This window comes from Carex rostrata, chromosome 6, assembly GCF_964058835.1.
Source record: "Carex rostrata chromosome 6, lpCarRost1.2, whole genome shotgun sequence".
In the NCBI taxonomy this organism is placed as follows: domain Eukaryota; kingdom Viridiplantae; phylum Streptophyta; class Magnoliopsida; order Poales; family Cyperaceae; genus Carex; species Carex rostrata.
In genome coordinates this window covers 5484874-5504184 of record NC_135923.1, presented here as the reverse complement: position 1 = coordinate 5504184, position 19311 = coordinate 5484874, and the positions used below count along the sequence as shown (strand labels likewise).

General features: G+C 33.7%; 1 protein-coding gene across 4 annotated transcripts; it reads left to right on the top strand.

The window, feature by feature from the left end:
• The first annotated feature begins 11678 nt into the window (after positions 1 to 11678).
• Positions 11679 to 19159, top strand: SWN (SET domain-containing protein). Of its 4 annotated transcripts, none has more exons than XM_078304424.1 (18): positions 11679 to 11815; positions 11922 to 12036; positions 12122 to 12214; positions 12691 to 13007; positions 13729 to 13890; positions 14553 to 14637; positions 14723 to 14875; positions 14985 to 15032; positions 15349 to 15417; positions 15541 to 15878; positions 16106 to 16256; positions 16607 to 16827; positions 17287 to 17418; positions 17645 to 17735; positions 17855 to 17902; positions 17992 to 18120; positions 18235 to 18312; positions 18654 to 19159. In XM_078304424.1, the coding sequence occupies exons 2-18, from the start codon at positions 11989 to 11991 to the stop codon at positions 18840 to 18842; spliced, it is 2352 nt and encodes a 783-aa protein (XP_078160550.1). In that variant the 5' UTR covers positions 11679 to 11815; positions 11922 to 11988; the 3' UTR covers positions 18843 to 19159. The 4 variants fall into 4 exon arrangements, with proteins under 4 accessions (XP_078160550.1, XP_078160549.1, XP_078160551.1 ...); XM_078304423.1 differs by having other exon boundaries at positions 11682 to 11815; positions 15349 to 15426; XM_078304425.1 differs by lacking the exon at positions 17855 to 17902 and having other exon boundaries at positions 11682 to 11815; positions 15349 to 15426.
• Positions 19160 to 19311: the final 152 nt, after the last annotated feature.

Genomic DNA, 19311 nt, shown 5'->3' with positions numbered 1-19311 from the left:
TATGAGGTCCGATTCATTCGGCCGACATTTTTATTAGAATAATTATTTTAATCCCCAATTATCATACTCCAGTATCTGCATTGTACCTCCATCTCTTAAACAGATTTTAACTTCTCATAAACTAACTTAACTAACTAGTTTAATTAAATTTATTCACAACACTGTGATCTTCCAAGTTTAATTAAATTCATAGATATAAATACTTGGAAGATAATAAATTAATACTTGCAAATTAAGATATTAATACTTGCATGTCAAACTTGATATAACTATATAGAGGGACTACTCAAACTACATGGGTCAAACTATATGGGAGAAGAATCATACACGTTTTTAAAGGTGTGGTTTTTTTTTTTCAATATCTTCTACATTTCTCACGTTCTATGAGGAATTAATTTTACGAATCTAAAACCATGAACGTATTCTACGCAATTTTATCTTTCGAATGAGATCCATAATGACGTACTTTCGGATTCATCGTCACACAAGTATTTATATCTCATTGTGCAAGTATTTATACCTCATCGTGCAAGTATTTATACCTATACTTGTAAGTATTTTATCCCTAATCGTGGACCCCGCATCTCCGCATCACATTTCCCTAATCGTCCCTGCGTCAACCTTTCTCTAACAAAAATAGTTGACCACATAGGTATAAATGCTTGTAATACTTGATATTAATACTTTTAAATGTCAGCAGTGTCATATGTGAAAAATACTAGGTATAAATACTTGTGTGATGACGAGCTCGAAAGTATGTCATCATGGATCTCATTTGAAAGATAAAATTGCGTAGAAGACGTTCGTGGTTTTAGATTCGCAAAATTTCTTATAGATCATGAGAAATGTGGATGAGATTGAACAAATAAAATTGGGGGGATAATGGGGGGATGAGAGTGCGGGTACTCATATCACGTCCCTTTTTATTAATATCCAACATAAAATAGAAATTAATAATTATGTTCACAATTTTTATGTTTTTTTTTAAATATCCAACCCAGCCACTAGATGGCTGGTTTTCAATTTTTAACCGGTCACCTTGAATAAAAATTGAAAACCGATCATCTAGTAGTCGGTTCTCATTCTTTTTTTAAGACAATATGAAAAGAAAGATGTTGAAATCTAAGATAAAAAAAATAAATTTTTTTTAATATTTGTAAGATTGCTTCTTTTGATGTATAATTAGAATAATTATAATCAAAAGCTCAAATAGTGTTTATCACGTCATAGCGGAATGACTAAGAAAACGACGCTATGCCCATATAGCGCCGCTATAGTGCGAAATAGCGCTGCTATAGTGCAAAATAGCGTCATAGATTTTATGGTCCGAAAACACTATAGCGGCTCTATAGTGTGCTATTTAGAACCTTAATTATAATGTATAATTAGCATTATTATACTAAAATACGCTAAATTACGCAAAAAAAGATGATATCTTCACTTAGAAAGACGAAAAACGACGACAAAATTTCAAACGACTACAAAAAAACTGAAAGATTCGAAGGGTATGAATGACCAAAAGATTTGATTTCTCTCAAATGCACATACCATTAACACAGTTAAGAAACCCATTTCATACACTTATATGTTTATTAGGTATTTCGTAAAATCGACTGGTTTGGTATTATCTGAATCTGGCAAGATTGAACCCAGGATGATCTAATAATGCTGAAAATAATTGAAAAGCTAATGAAAATTTTATTTTTACAAGAAGGTATGATCTAAGCATTTTTGAATTTTCTGTAAAACAAATTGTTGAACTACTATTGAACAACATGTACTAATACACTTCAAAGGGTGTGAATTTGCTGTAAATGTGATGCATTTTTTTTTCACTTTGACCATTAAAAAAAAAATTTGAGAACCGGCCACAGAGAAAAAATTCTCTGTTTTTTTTGGGTTCTATTTCTACCTTGCAATGATTAAAGAAGAGAGGACTGGAGTGGACATGAAACTTGTTGCCTCGGCATGGATGCAGATTAAGTTGTTATTTGAATTTAAAGGTGTTAGTTCTAATGGAATTGACTCTTTGTCACATAGCATGAATGGTGCGGTTTTCACCCCTCAGCCATGGTTTCTATAATAATCTACACTTGAATACATACTGGGATATCTCCTTTAAATCCGACAGGGATGCAAGCATAAATAATTTAATTTGAGGGGTTATTGTGTAAAGTTTAGGTTCTTTATAATTTTCTCTTGTCAAAGGGGCTTAAGTGTAAAGATATGGAATTTTTAACTAGGGGCTCGGCTGAATTAGATCAGAAAATTGGTTCGGCCATTGAGTTTTGACCAGATTTAAGTTCAATCAAGGCCCATTTCCAATTTATTAAAAATAATCCACAAATACCCTCGTTTTTTATTTAAAAAAAAAATTCTCAAACACATATCATATGGATGGATGATTAGTTGAGTAATTTTTTTTATCAATTTCTTTTTTAAATGATGAATATCACTGTATATAATTATGACTAAATGACGTAACATAATATAAATATTGTATTAGTTCGAGTAAAAAAAATAAATGATACTCTCCATTTTTTGTAATATTAATACTCAAGTTTAGAATGTTTACATTGTAAAATAAAATTTTCTAATGAATAATTAGTGGACCACATAATCAGAAACAACTTCAACCGAAGTTTTGAGGTCCTAAACAATATATATATATATTTTTTGCAATTGTGATTATTCTAATATTTGAAATCTTACGCATAGGACACCATGCCCTCTATCTATTTGCGACCTTTCTGAATTGTTGTTAAACGCTTAAACCAGAGTTTTCTACCAACATTTGTTGCCATGTAAAGTTTGAAACAATACATCGATGTTTTATTACAAAAGCATCGATAATAGACCGATGCTTTACACCATGGCTAATTCCAGCACAAGTGCATTGATGTTTCGTTGCAAGTGTATTGACGAAGCGCTGATGCTTTATAAATCTCAGCGGTTGTCTATTTCTTTATAACATATTCTAAATATGAATACCAAAATACTAAATTAAATTTCAATGAAAACATTTACATGATTAACATCTTAACGGAAAAAATTAAAATATAACAAAAATAACTCTAGATCCGACACTTTGTACATTTACATTAAATTTTTTGTTTTGTCACTAGTCAAGGTTATATATTGTGAGATTGATATTAATCATTAAAAAATTAATTGATAAATAATTTTATTTCTCAATTAATTATTCATCAACATGCTATCTATATGTAATTTGTTTGAGAATTAAAAAAAAAAAACAATCATCTAGATCTGGGCAATTCACCGGGGAGTGAAGAACCCAAAATCTGGCAGGTTAGAGCACTTCTAAAAATAAAAAGGAGGATATTTCTGACCCTAGTGAAGTATCTATAATATGAACTATTGAGGCAGAGTGAAGTATCTATAATCGATCCACAATGATAGATCTTAGTAGTTTAACAACAATAGCATTAGTCTAGGTTATTCAGGTTTAATTGGGTAACATGTGTACTTATAAAATAAAATAAAAGGTACATGGTGATTTTACAGTTTACTCTGGTAAATTGATAGGTGGAGATGCTAATTGTTGTAAACCAAGTTCAGGGAGCCTCTAGGGTTTTGGATGAATTTCTTCTAATTATCTCAATACATATTTATGGTACTCATGTCTACACGCATACGGCCTTCTGTCACTGCCGCATGTGATATAGACCACCCCGCAAAGCAGAGCGCCATACCGGTACTATTATTCCCTGCGGATGCTTGGGTTCGGTTTTATGCGTATTTAAAAGGTTCTCCGATTCTATGGCCGGCTTGTGGGGACAATTCAGATTATCACATGGTATAATGTAATTAAATAACTCACACCAATCTAATTAATTATATTTTCATATTACTCACTAAGTAATAACCCTAAACCCTATTTATCACAAGTAATAAATAAATTCCTAATTATACTTCGATATGTTATATAATCTATATCCTACTAAGGGAGACCACTGGGTTCGAACCCTAGCCTTTGAACCGCTGCCAAGTCTCATTAGCCGAAGTATTTATAGTACTTACTTGTATTCCCTCTCCCACCGAGGTACAATGACTTAACACATGTAGGTATGTGGAGGATATTGGTCAATTTGTAGACAAAACTATGTATGCAAGGATATATTTATATTTCAATAGCATTCTAAGTATAACGAAATCTCAAATAGACATAAAAGAAAAATAAATATTATAGTAAAGAGTAATTAAAATTCATTACATTCATCCCTAGAGAGGAGGAGCTTAGCTACTCAAAGCCATAACAAAATAAAAGAAGTAATAAAAGAAAGACATAACCTAGAACCTAGAACACATCTTCCTTGGATGACTCCTTCTTCTTCCGCCTTGGACTTCGAGTGCCTCTTCTTCTTTCAACTCCAGAAATTACACGCAATGTTCTGCTCTAAACTATGGACTTACACAATTAAAACATGCACACTAATTCATATTACAAGAGGGGTTTATATAGACTTCCTAAGGTGTGTGGAGTTGTGGAGATCATGGGAGAACATGGGTGTCAAATATAGCATCCATGCCATATTTAGAGGCTCTAAACATAGATTATTCCCAAAATAGAGTTCGAAAAATAGACTTCAAAGTATAGCAAGGCCTGCCACATCTGAAAATTCGTTCTTCTAGAAGGATACTGTCCAACGGCTGAGATTTCAAGATCGAAACTAGACAGTCCACGGATCCAATCCGTGTGCCCTTGCGGCATAGGCCTTTATACCGCATGAGGTATAGCTGAGGAAATTTTTTATTCATAGAAATTGAAAAAAAGGTAGAGAGAGAAATAGAAAGAGTGCAGGGTTTGTGATATTGATAGAAAGATCGGTACAGATTTTACTGATCCTAACAATCAAAACACTTAGGATACGCATAATTTCTACCCATCCTAACTTATCTTGGATCTTCTGTGACACCGTCTTCAAAACAGGAATAGCAACAGATCAATTCTTGATCTTCTCAGGCATCGTCTTCACAGAAGATCCAAGATAAGTTAGGATGGGTAGAAATTTTACCTATCCTAAGTGTTTTGATTGTTAGGATCGGTAAAATCTGTACTGATCTTTCTATCAATATCACAAAACCTGCACTCTTTCTATTTCCCTCTCTACCTTTTTTTCAATTTCTATGAATAAAAAATTTCCTATAGCTGAGGCCGTAAGGCTCTATACTTAGCCGAATTTTAGTGAATTTCGTCATGTTGCATGTTGTGCACTTCGTGTGAGGTGTTTGCATACTCCATGTATCAATATCACAAAACCTGCACTCTTTCTATTTCCCTCTCTACCTTTTTTTCAATTTCTATGAATAAAAAATTTCCTATAGCTGAGGCCGTAAGGCTCTATACTTAGCCGAATTTTAGTGAATTTCGTCATGTTGCATGTTGTGCACTTCGTGTGAGGTGTTTGCATACTCCATGTGATACCTTATTTTGATGCTTCCTTCAGAATCGATCTAAATATGACATTTTTGCTCTGTTTTTGGCCTAAATTCGCAACTTTATTCAAACCTGCCAAAATAGCCTAAAAACACGTTTACGGTGAATAATTCAAGAAAATGGGTACTTTGCATATGCTTTTTCGTCATTTTCCGTGGTAAAAAGTAGTGATTTTCGCTATATATTTTGGCGTTATCATGAGCATTTGTGGATTTTTTAAAGTGACGAATCGGTTCTAATTATAGCAAAGTTAGATTTTTTTAATTATGAAAAATATTATGGTCCATCAAGCCATCATATCCGAGCACGACCCCAACTAATTTAACTGAAAAAACTTTTCAATTTTGTCTAATTTATGTTTTCACCGCTCATATCCAAGTTTTTAAAATTCTATTTATAACCTTTTATAATACTACTCGCAAGCATTTAAACTTCTATCTGTACGTATTTAAATCCTAAATATGGGTAGTTTTAACTCCTAACTATTTTTGTTTGAAAATGAAAGATTCCATTCACCCGTTCTTTTTTATTTTTTTCTCTGACCATTCTTGTTCATTTTCGACGATGCGTGATGAATTTTGCAGATCTAAAAATACGAACGTTTATACTCGATTTTCTCTTTCAATGAGATCCATGAATAAATACGTTTGAGTTGATTTCAAGTTGTTTTTTTTAAGTAAAACCGCGAGCACTTTATATTTTCAAGCTTTTAAATCTTAGTCTGCAATCAGTTAAACCTCTGATGTCTACTATAAAAACTACTACGTTCAAGTGTTTAAACCTCTTAAACCTCTTATGTTCATCATATAGTATCACTCGTTTAAACCTCTGTTTACAATCATTTAAAGTAGTTGTGTCAAACATTTAAATAGTTTCCATGTCAGGTTTAAAAGATTGTAGACTGAAATTTAAAAAATTGAGAATTTAAAGTGCTAATTAATTATACTTTAAAAATTAATAAAAATAATGACTTGAAAATAACTCAAAAGTATTTATTCATGGATCTCATTTGAAAGAGAAAATTGAGTAGAAAATGTTTGTATATTTAGATTTGCAAAATTTATCACGGATCGTCAAAAAAATGAATGAGAATGATTAGAGGAAAAAAATGGGTGGAAGAAACATTTTCTTTTCTTGCTTGAAGACAAAAGTAGTTAAAAGTTAAAACCACTCAGATTTAAGATTTAAATCTTAGAGATAGAAGTTCAAATACTTGCGAGTAGTATTGTAAAAAGTTATAAATAAAATTTTAAAAGTTTAAATATGAGTACTGAAAATTAAAGTTAAATATTAAGTACTTAAAAGACGTATTTTGAAATTTTAATTGAGAGACATTTATCATGCTCCTTATTTAAATTATACATTTGAATTAAATACATGCCAAATACAGAAGAAATATAAATTAATGTGATTAAATTATATATCGTGTTGTAGATACGGAACAAATGAAAAAAAATGTAGACTAAATTTAGATTAAACAAGTTAAGACATCTTCACATGTATAATTTTTGCCACAACAAATTGGCCAATAGGGGTGTTCAAACTATTATTTTGGTTGAAACAAAACTAAAATAATCAAATAATTTTTTTTTCGGTTTTCAAAAATTAGAACTGAACCGAACCAATTAAACTTATAATCTGATTAAGAACCGAACCGAATAAACCGAAGTAAATTTTGGTTTGTTCAGTTCAAACCAAAGTAAATTTATTGGTGCCATTATTAACAAAAATTACACGTGTTTATACACAAGTTCTTCAATTCCATACAAAATATGTAGATGTTCTAAAATATTTAAACTAAAATGAAATAAAAGAAGCAATGATTACACCAAACAAAATATAAACCATGAATCAATATAATTCGGTCGGTTCGGTTTAGTCAGTTTTGAAAGTCTAAATCAAACCGATCCATTTAAACCGAAACAATCCAAAAATTCAACCGAACTGATCCATTTAAATCAAAAAATTGGACCATTTAAACTGAAATTTTTTAATTCAATTAAAAACCGAACAAACCGAACCATTTGAACACCTCTTCTGGCCAGGATCTATACTTTAGCCTGGACATGGTGGGACTCATCAACGCTTCCCGTGCACATTAAGGTTCGGATCAGGGGTGTACAAAAATACTGTCGACCCACCCGACCCGTCTGACCCGTCCGATCTGACCCATATTTTAACGGGTTGAGATGTTACTGGGTCGGGTACGAGTTGGATTTTGACAAACCCGTTACTTTGGGTCGGGTCATGGGTTTGCTCTTAATAACCTGTTTATACCTGGACCCGGCCTCAAATATTCTGGTATTTGCCGCTAGACATGCTCCCTTACCAGAACCGTAAATTTGCAAACACGTGCTTAACCGATTCTGATTGAATCATGCCAAGTCTTTCATCAATGATACTTTTTCTTATTTTGTGGATTATCATTTTGTCAGGTTGAGGATTGGAATTTGATATTTTCATTTTGTTGTAACTGTCTTGTACCAGTAAACTTTAGTACTAGTGCATAACATCTCTTTTTTTTTTCTGGGTAATGAAAGTATAGGGGAAATGAAATCATATAGTGATGTAAGATAATGTAAGCATCCAATACAACAAAGCTTATAAAATCAAAAGACAACAAAAATTGCATATTATAGTTTGCAGATAAACATGTGCTTAACCGATTCTGATTGTTCTTCTCGATAGTATTTTTGTACACCCCTATCTATTAGACTATTACTGACTTACTGTGTTCTTTATGCCTATGCCATAGGAACCTCAGGAACCTCATTCTAGTTTGATCAATTTTTCTAATTACCCACTTTGGCAACTTAAAAGTTTGCATCATGTAGATTGGTAGAGCTGTCAATGTTCATCATGTATAGCTAAAAATTAATTTTTTTAACTTGGATTATACTTTGCTTTAATAACCTGTTTAACCCGTCTAACCTGCATAACCCGTAATAATCCGTACATAAAAAAATAGATGAGTTGGGTTGGGTTATGGGTGTGTCAAGTAAAGAATTTTTTTAACCTAGTGTAATCAGGTTGGATTCAAATTTATCATCGACCCGCCCGTTGTACACCCCTAGTTCGGATACACGTAAAAGTTACAAAAGTTTAATGGATAAAATTTTCAATTTTCAATTTACGCAAGACAAGCACAGCAAAAAGAAATTTAGCTCTTTTCTCGACCAGCGAAAGGAAAACCTAGCCGCATCCTTTCTTTTCGTTTCGTCCCTCACTTCTTCTAAGTTTCACTTTCAATCAATGGTTTAAATAGCAATTATAGCGGTATAGTGGTATAGCGGAACAGTTAAAAAAAATAAGCGCTTGCACTAAGTAGTTAGCTATAGCGTCGATAACTAGCTATATATCGCCCATAGCGCCATAGCTTTTAGGGTCTGAAAAAGCTATAGCTAGCTATTTAGAACACTGCTTTCAATACAATAATATTTTCCTTTTCTCGTCTCTACTGACTCAGGCATAAAAGAGAATAAAAGAGAGAGAAGGGTGTGAAGCCGATGTGAGTGCGGTATCATCAGAGCTCAGAACATGAAGTCCTCTATATCGGTTAGAATGTGACGATAAGTAGATCCAGTCATCGGAGTGTGGTGGTTTGAAAGGGAATGAATACGGTTGTGAAGATAAATAAAAAATAAGATAATAGAGTAATTAAGAGTGTATATGAATAAAATTTGAATAATACAATAATTTAGATTTAAAAATAAGAATGATCTGACTTATTGTGAATATATTTTTTATCAATAAAATCGTTAGCAAACATTTAAAGTCACTAACTCAAACACTATGTTTCGTTGTTTTAATGAAATTAGATTTCAGACTTTTTAACCCAAAAAAAATAAAAATTAAACCATTAACTTTGAAAGAAAAATTCATTTTATAAGTAATTTATATACTCTAAATTTCCTAGATCATTGCACATGTGTCCTATAGACCACCAAATAAGTGTTATTGGAGTGTCCTATAAACCACCACCCTTAATAGGGATGAACACTGATTAAAAATACTGCAATTCTTTGTGTTACAATTATAGCTTCAAACATGTTTCTCCAGCAGTGGTTTGCTCCTGGGCGGAATTATAAATTTTTAACAGAGATGACTGAAAATTAAAATTCATTTTTAAGATAATAGAGTAATTAAGAGTGTATATAAATAAAATTTGAATAATACAATAATTTAGATTTAAAAATAAGAATTATCTGACTTATTGTGAATATATTTTTTATCAATAAAATCGTTAGCAGACATTTAAAGTCACTAACTCAAACACTATGTTTCGTTGTTTTAATGAAATTAGATTTCAGACTTTTTAACCCAAAAAAAATAAAAATTAAACCATTAACTTTGAAAGAAAAATTCATTTTATAAGTAATTTATAAACTCCAAATTTCCTAGATCATTGCACATGTGTCCTATAGACCACCAAATAAGTGTTATTGGAGTGTCCTATAAACCACCATCCTTATTAGGGATGGACATTGATTAAAAACATTGCAATTCTTTGTGTTACAATTATAGCTTCAAACATGTTTCTCCAGCTGTGGTTTGTTCCTGGGCGGAATTAGAAAATTTTAACAGAGATGACTAAAAATTAAAATTCATTTTTTAAGATAATATAGTAATTAAGAGTGTATATAAATAAAATTTGAATAATATAATAATTTAGATCTAAAAATAAGAATTATCTGACTTATTGTTAATATATTTTTTTATCAATAAAATCGTTAGTAGACATTTAAAGCTACTAACTCAAACACTATGTTTCGTTGTTTTAATGAAACTAGATTTCGGACTTTTTAACCCAAAAATAAATAAATAAAACCATTAACTTTAAAAGAAAAAATCATTTTATAAGGAATTTAGACACTCTAAATTTCCCTGGATCATTGCACACGTGTCCTATAGGCCACCTAATAAGTGTTATTGGGGTGTTTTATAAACCACCATCCTTATCAGGGATGTGTTATAATTATAACTTCAAACATGTTTCTCCAGCTGTGGTTTGCTCCTGGGCGGAATTAGAAAATTTTAATAAAAGTGATCGGTTGCAAACCGAGTTAGTTGTGGTCTGGTTGCAATGTCATTTATGTCTATCTGCAATGTCATTTCTGTAGCTGGTGATATTTGGCGTTTTGTCAACACTTTCGAATTCGTATCCCCTCAGGTTACCTGACTGAGTAGAATTGAATCGGACAGTCCGAAAATGAATTGACACGCATCTCAAAGCACAAATAATCCTGCCCCACTGTCATCCCAAATTCTGACCGGCTGAGAGTAAATCTGAGCCGTCCGTTTCAATTGTGTTGAGTCAGGTACCTGGGAGGATACTGATCCAACACTTTCGGTGGCATTTATGTATCGAACGTGCCAGAAACGAGAGGGGAAAACTTGGAGCAGATTGAGGCGCTGTTTGGTGATGAAAATAGGGGATGGGAAACATAGACAAGTTAAGCACACTTTGTGAATATCAAAATGTGCCGTGCGTTTTGCATTTGAATATAGATTCTGTTTGTTGTTTATACATTTGTTTACTGCACTGATGAAGAAACAACTAAAGTCTAGAGAGAAGAACACACCACATTTATGAAAATCTCTGGAAAGGAGGAGAGGGAGCCACACATTACATCGGATGAAAAATGCCTGAGGCAATTATTGTAACACATGTTTAATTGTAAGAGCATAATTGTTATTTTAGTTTTTTCTTTACATTAATCAGTGTTTTTAATTAATTTAATTGAGAAACGATATAGTTATATCTAGATAAAAAACAACTATTTTTAAAGTTTTGATAAGAAAATATCTAATTGAAAAAGTTACGATGAAGATATATCTAAATCTCTTTTAAATAAAGTTATAATCAGATTCGTGGAGTATTAATTGTTTTTAGCACAAGTAAAGATTCGCTTGGAGACTCGATCTGAACCGTTCGATTTCCCGCGATCCAGAACGAATATTCCGCCACGTCGGACGAAGGACGAAGGCCACCTTCCCGGAATTCACATCCCCTCAGGTTACCGGACTGAGTACAATTGAATCAGACGGCCAAAAATTGTTCTATTTAACTTGGCACGAATCTCAAAGCACAAATAATCCTGCCCCCTTTTCATCCCGAATCCTGACCAGATGAGAGTAAATCTAAGCCGTCCGTTTCAATTGTGTTGAGTCAGGTACCGGGGAGGATACGGATCCACCTCCCCGTGTAGCTTTCATGACACCTCTCTCCACTTCTAGAACTCGTGATGTAAAGCGACCAAACAACAGTGAAAGAAAGCCCACTGAATGACTCCGGTAAAACCCCTCTGCAGCTACAACCCTTAAAGCGGGATGATTTATTTTCCTAATCAGGCCGAGGTATGGTTTTTCTCGATCGAGTAATAAATTATTCAGGCCGAATGAATTTTTTTTGAGTTAGATTTTCTGATTTTGTCGATACTGATGTATTCTTAACTTTTTCAAGGTCCTGACTGGAAAACCCTTTTTCCGGGAAAGAAAATTGTCGCTTTTTGCATAGATAAGTTGGGACAATGGTTTCTTCATCTAAGGCATCTGATTCCTCTTCCCATCGATTCAAGGTGAAAAAGTTATTCAGTTAATGGATCCATGGCCTATAGAGTAGCAGTGCTTGATTTTGCAATGTTGTTTTTGGTTATTTTGAAGGGAGAACAGGAAAAAGAGGGCAAGTCATCCCTAACATGGAGTTTAAATCGACTGAAAAAGCAAATCCAATCTTCTAGGTTGATTTCAATCAAGGTAATTTTCTTAATCTTTTTGGAAATGAAATAAAGTAATAATTTACAGACAAATTGTGATAACAAAGAGTATTGAAAATAAGTGAGAGCTTGATTTGTACTTTGTAGCTGTGTGTATTCCGTGTGAAGTTAGAATAGTTAAAAGTGCGAGGCTATGGTAATATGCATATTACGGATCAACCTATGGTATGGATTCATCTCTGTATTTTCGAAGTTCAAAACTGTCGATCTGAACCGTTAAACATGATCTCCTTGTAAAAATGTACTAGCAGAACAAATTTTACATTTTTTAGAAATAGAGATATGAGTCCATAGTGTGGGCAGCTGTGTAATATGCACATTGCCATAGCCTCACTCTAGTTAGAATACAATTTATACAGTAGTCATTTCTAAGAGTTTGGATTTTGTTTAATCTGAGTTTCCATAAAAATATAATGTATGAGAATAACAAGCTGCTTTGCACACTTGTGAAAACAGGAAAAGATTGAGCGAAACAGAAAAATCTTACAACAGCACACAAGCCAGCTGTTTGATCAGGCCGTGGCGGTTGTGGCCGAGAACAATAGTTCTTCTGAAAACATGCTTTCTAATAGAATGGTGAATTCTTTGTATAATTTCTGTGCATGGGATTCTGTCAATGGGCCGTGTGACAAGGATGGGCATAGTCAAGAGGAGAGCTTCTCTGCTGGGACTCTTGTGCTAGAGAACAGTGGCCAAAAGACAGTTGTACAGTTTGTTAAGCTTCCCTTTGTGGAGAGGATCCCACCTTATACGACTTGGATTTTCCTGGACAAGTACGTTATCACTTGCCGTTTTATTCTGCCTATCTTTTCTTTTAACTTTTAGAGAGAGTCAGGTAAAAAATGAATAGGGAACTTTTGCAAAAGAAACCAAATTATTGTGGGAAAAAAGCCCGTAGGAGCCCTTCTTGTTGCATTGCAAAAACGTTCATTTTCACAAGGAGAAATAAAACAAAATTGGCCTTCAGCATTGTTACTTTGAAACTTTGACAATTAACTTTCTGGATGTTTTATTTTAAATATGAACGATCAATTTATTTTGAGAAAGTATTGCTATCTAGATACAACTGTTCACCAATATTGTAATTCTTATGGTGTTGAGATCCACTAATGGCTGTTTAGATTGAAATTTTTTCTATATAGAAGGTGTTTTTTTGGCGATTATGATAAAAGGAGGGCCTTTTAATCTTGCAATTCTCTAATGAGGTCCTTTTGTCATTTCTGATTAATATGCATACCCTTAAATGCAGAATAATTGAATGTATTAAAATCAACTCAAATGAATCAAATTTCCGTATTAAGAAGCTTCAAATAACTGAAATAACTGAAACAACACAATACTGCAACTACTTACAGAAGCAACAGTACCGAGTTGCAACCTCGTATAAATTATGGAGTTATGATTTATACAATAACTCTGTGACACTATTCTTTTTTAGAGAAATTAAACTGGACTTTCGTGCTTATTTACTACATGAAATGTAACGCAGCACAGGAACCAGAGAATGGCAGATGATCAGTCGGTAGTTGGATGTAGAAGGATTTATTATGATCCAGTTGGCAATGAAGCATTAATTTGTAGTGACAGTGATGAAGAGTTTGTTGAAGCTGAGGAGGAGAAGCATGATTTCTCTGAGGGAGAAGACCAGCTTATATGGTGAATTAGTTATTTTAGTTGGTGCCCTAAAATTTTTATGCTTTGCCTTAGGGTTTTCTAGTCTTTTGCAAATAATCTGCCTCTATTTTTGAGGTATGTGCAAATATAGCTTGAAGCCGTTACCTTGGTGTGATGGTTTACACATATACCATTCAATTTTGATAAATTTTAACCAAATTCTAAGTTACCTCTCCAAGTACCAACTTTAAAGTAAAATCAAGCGAAGTAATGTTGCATTTCAAGATTACGAATTACCTTTTAATAATAGATTTGGTCCAGTTACCCTGAAAAAGGTTCATTGCAGTGCTGTCAATTTTTACTTGGTTTAGTTGTCTTGATTCTTATTTGCAAATGGCCCAATAAATACTAGTTGTTTAATTGCAAATACTATAAATGTTGGTGTTAATTACAGATCGAAGTTAATTGTTACGTTGAATTGCAAATAACATTGTGGACTCCCAATTCTATAATCAATTTGACTCTATTAATCAATTTATAAAATGCTTTCTGATAAATCTGAGAACTACTAATGAAATTTCCATTTACAAATAGACTCATTGATATTTCCTTTGCCGTGAAAGATTGGGTGCAAATTGAAATTTCTTCAAGCAGAACTTTTCTTTTCCAACCAATGTAACTTGTGTCTTTCCTTTAAATTATAGGAAGGCATTTCAAGAGCATGGTCTAAATCATGAAGTTGTGAACATTCTCAGCCAATTTATCAATGCATCCCCCGCGGAAATTGAGGTTTTTTTAGTAAACTTGTGAAATGCTTATTCCATTACAATACTTGAATCTTTTGAAGAAAAGATCCATTTTTTTTATATCACAGGAAAGGTATGAAAAACTTGTTGAGAAAAATGAAACAAGTGCAAGCAGCCATGTGGCTTTTGATGAGGAGATATTTCAGAACAGGGCTTTTCTTGAAAAGAGTCTTGATACAGCCTTGGACTCTTTAGATAATCTCTTCTGCCGCCGCTGTTTGGTATACTTGTTATACTTGGAAACAATCTTGCCAACTAGATATGCTCTTTAGACATTCTCTAGTAGCCTAGTAGGTTCGGTTTTTAATGAAACAATTGTTCCTTTTTCAGATCTTTGATTGTCGGCTCCATGGCTGTTCTCAGAATTTAGTAAGCCCGGTAAGTTTGGATCTGATGTCGCTATATAGTTCAAAATCAGTATTCGATCAACAGTGCTGAAACACGTTATGGCATTTATTTGGCCACCTTGTGGTCCTGTTTATTTTACTTTCGTTTTCTGATAAAGATTCTTAATAATAATTATAAGAGAGTGAAGATGCATTCTCTTTAGATGTGTATGTGCCTCTTCCCTTTCTGGGTAGAGGTTGTATGGTGGTGAATTTGAGCACCAATAAAATTGGTCTGCCCAATTTATTCTTATTATTTATTCTTCTTTGAGTCATTGGTGTTTTATTTTATCTAATTATGTTGGCAGAATGAAAAGCTGCAATCTGTTTTTGAGCTTGACGAACTTCGCAAACCATGCAGTGTTCAATGCTTTAAGGTAATAAAGGTAGTTCATTATCCGCCTTGTACCAATATTCATAATATAAGAAAATTTCAACTTCTTTTTCCTAATTTAAATTCCCTCCTAAATATCAGAACTCGGTCTCTGGTTTTTACACAGCGGAGAGAACCTCCTTATACTCTTATGAAGGAATCCAAGTCTAGGAAAGAAGTAGGCAATGGATCCTCTGAATCTGAAGATTCTAATCCAGGCAAAGATTGCACAACTCCACTAGCAGAAAGCAGTTCCAAGCCAGAAGAGATTACCCCGGATATTCCCATAAAGAGTTTAATAAAGGGCAAGATTTCAAAGCATGAAAGTGAATTTCCAAGAGATGTAGAGGAAAGTACTGTGATAGAAGAATCTAGAAGAGAATCAAAGAATAATAGCGGTGTTTATTGGAGTACCCTGGAAAAAGATCTCTACTTGAAGGGGATTGAAATATTTGGGAGGAACAGGTAATTCTTGAATGAGCAATTAGGCTGAATACATAATTTGAATTTTAACTAATATTCAGTCATTAATAAGTCTTTTAAGTATTGTAATCTAACTAGCACATTGTTTACATTTGTTATTAATTTTGTAAGTTCTAATGATTTTTAGAAGCTTTTTTTAGTATCTAACCATAGCACCCTCTCTTTTATCTTTCTGAATCTTATGTTAATTAGCCTCTTTCTGTTTTTAGTTGCCTAATTGCTAGAAACTTGCTTTCTGGTATGAAGACATGCATGGAGGTGTCAAGTTACATGTTCAGCAATGGTTCTTCTATGCCAAGTCAACCTCTCTTGACAACATCAAATTTTGATGATTTTGGAACATCTGACCAAGATTACATGGTACAAAAACATTATATGTAACTTGTATAGAAAATCAACATTTATAAATTTTTCTTTCGAAATTATTCCCAAGTGTTTTATCAAATCTAATATACTTGCTGCATTCCTGATCATTTTTTTTTTTGGGTTATCTATGCTGTTGCTGGAAGGCAAATTCTGTGATCATCAGTAATGTTCCCTTATTCTTTTCTGCTGATGGAAATGGTTCATGTTATTTGAAACTGCACAGAGAAAGTTTGATGTTGTTTGCAAATATGCTAAATAGTTTGGTCTGGTCAGCTAACCAAAAAATAGGAACTTCTACATTCTTAACTCTTTCTTAAGTCTTAACACTTGACACAAAACTGTAGGAGCTAGACTTGCCGTTAAGAGCTCGGATCTGCCGCAAAAGAGGGAAAACACGCAAACTAAAGTACACATGGAAATCGGCTGGCCATCCTGCAATCAGGAAAAGGATAGGGGATGGGAAGCAGCAACCATGCAAGCAGTACTCACCATGTGGGTGCCAGCAGTCATGTGGGAAACTGTGCCCCTGTATTCTCAATTCCACCTGCTGTGAAAAATATTGCGGGTACGCTATTCACCTATGTACCTTAAGGTTTGGAAGTCTATGATTTCTGTAAGTACAGCCTACCATTTTGGGTTTTTGCAAATAGCACCACCCATTGAAAAGATATGACAATAAATGATAGTTCTACTTACATTTAATTTATGGTACATCCATTTATTATGGGGCTCCATTTAATTTATGGTACATGCCAGTCTTACTATGATGGAATCAGTTAAAATTGGGGTTCCATTTTTAGGGGCGAGATTGCTATCTTTTTTCCCATCAGACCAACCTATTGGTAGGGGTATTATTGGAAACATCTACAAAAGTTTGTGAGTGTTTATAGAAAACATGTGAAACATTAGACCTTACATACAAATGTTGCAACTATGTAAACTACAAATTTCAAATAAATATTTCATAACAAATGTGTCTACTACATTAGAATATCACAATTTTTTTACATATTTATGTATGCAGGTGTTCAAAGAGCTGTAAGAATAAGTTTAGAGGATGCCATTGTGCCAAGAGCCAATGTAGGAGTAGACAATGTCCCTGTTTTGCGGCTGGCCGTGAATGCGACCCTGATGTTTGCCGAAATTGCTGGGTCAGGTAATTAATCCTTTATAAACATCACTTAGTCTCTGTTTTTATTTTTTTTATTTTTTATTAGTGCAGTGGCACGACTCTCGTCAGGTTTAGTTCTCAAGAATAGCATCTAAAGTATGCTGGGGGTGTATGTACCGAGACCCTTTAATCGAGAGAGAGAGAGAGAGAGAGAGCTAAGATGCACTTGGGATACTTGCAATTTGGAGGTGTAACAAGAGTTTCCTTGCAGTTGTGGAGATGGTACTTTGGGTGAGCCGGCAACAAGAGGTGATGGCTATCAGTGTGGTAACATGAAGCTCCTTTTGAAACAACAGCAGAGAGTAAGAGGCCTAGTAGAGAATATTTTATTTTTGGACTATCTGATATTCTGAATTGAAGAACTTATTAATTAGCTATTGACAAACTTATGATTAGTTATTATAATTCATCAACATTACAGATTTTGTTGGGACGGTCAGATGTTGCTGGGTGGGGAGCTTTTATAAAGGTAAGTCCATTGGCCAGCATTTGAGAAAGATAATCTTGTTTTATTTTTTATTTTTTATTGCTGATTCGTATTATTATATTGTCATGTAGAATCCTGTGAACAAAAATGATTATCTTGGAGAGTACACGGGGGAGTTGATTTCTCACAAAGAGGCAGATAAAAGAGGGAAGATCTATGACCGTGCGAACTCATCATTCCTTTTTGATTTGAATGATCAGGTTGGGTCTAAATTCTCTCTCTCTCTCTACTATTCTCCTTTCTGAAATTAAAGAAGTGCCAAAAGTTTTAAAGTTGCTGTAAATTTTGTGAACATATTAATTTCCATTTTACAGTATGTATTGGATGCTTATCGTAAGGGCGACAAGCTTAAGTTTGCAAACCACTCTTCAAATCCCAATTGTTATGCCAAGGTAGTTTTCTTTGTTCTTTTGCTTTTATTTTGAAAGCTTGTGTAGTCGTGAGGGGGGCTCAAACTCTCAACCTTTTTCTCTTAGCCAACTGTGCTACAACCCTATCTCTTCTTTGTTCCTTTCTTGAGCTTTATCAGAAGCACCCTTGCAAATGTTGGAGTTTTTGCATTTAGGCCTGTTCTTTTGTTAAGCTCTACACAGGTTGCCACTAAAATAAACAAACTATTTTAGGTTCTTGCACATAGCAACTTCTAAGTTTTTTTTTTTTTTAAATAAATAAATTCCAACTGTTGCCCATTATTTGTGGTATTGATTTGACCCCTGAACTATTCATTGTATAGGTGATGTTAGTAGCCGGGGATCATAGGGTGGGGATATATGCAAAAGAGCACATAGAAGCCAGCCAGGAGCTGTTTTATGACTATCGTTATGGGCCTGACCAGGCCCCTCCATGGGCCCGCAAGCCTGAAGGGTCAAAGAGAGATGATCCAACAGTTTCTCATAATAGAGCCCATAAAGTAGCACGATAATTCCATAGCTTTGGGACGGTAAAACATGAGTGATAAGACAGTGAGTAATTATGTATAGATGGTGTGTACAGGTAGAGTAATTGTGTATTTGGCTATGCTAATAATGCTGTAGAAAAAGCAATTGCATATCAAGTTTAAATCTTAAAATGGGTGTATAAAAAATATAAAAGTGCATGTAGACAAGGCTTGGGGGATGAGTTATGTTATTGTCCAAAGTAAAAAGCTTCCACGTTCGTATATTCAGTTGTGTATTTATTATGGTGCCTAGCCATGAGTTAGCTTGGTTATAATTATAAATAAGTTTGATCAAGTAGCTTATATATACAATGTTCTTGTAAGATTTTTCCTCTCAATATTGTCATCTTATTACTAGATGTGATATCAGACGGTTTTCCCCTCAATGCCAGCAACATTTTATTACAAGATGTGATCTCAAAACGCACTTTTTGTTTGATATTTCTGTGCGAAA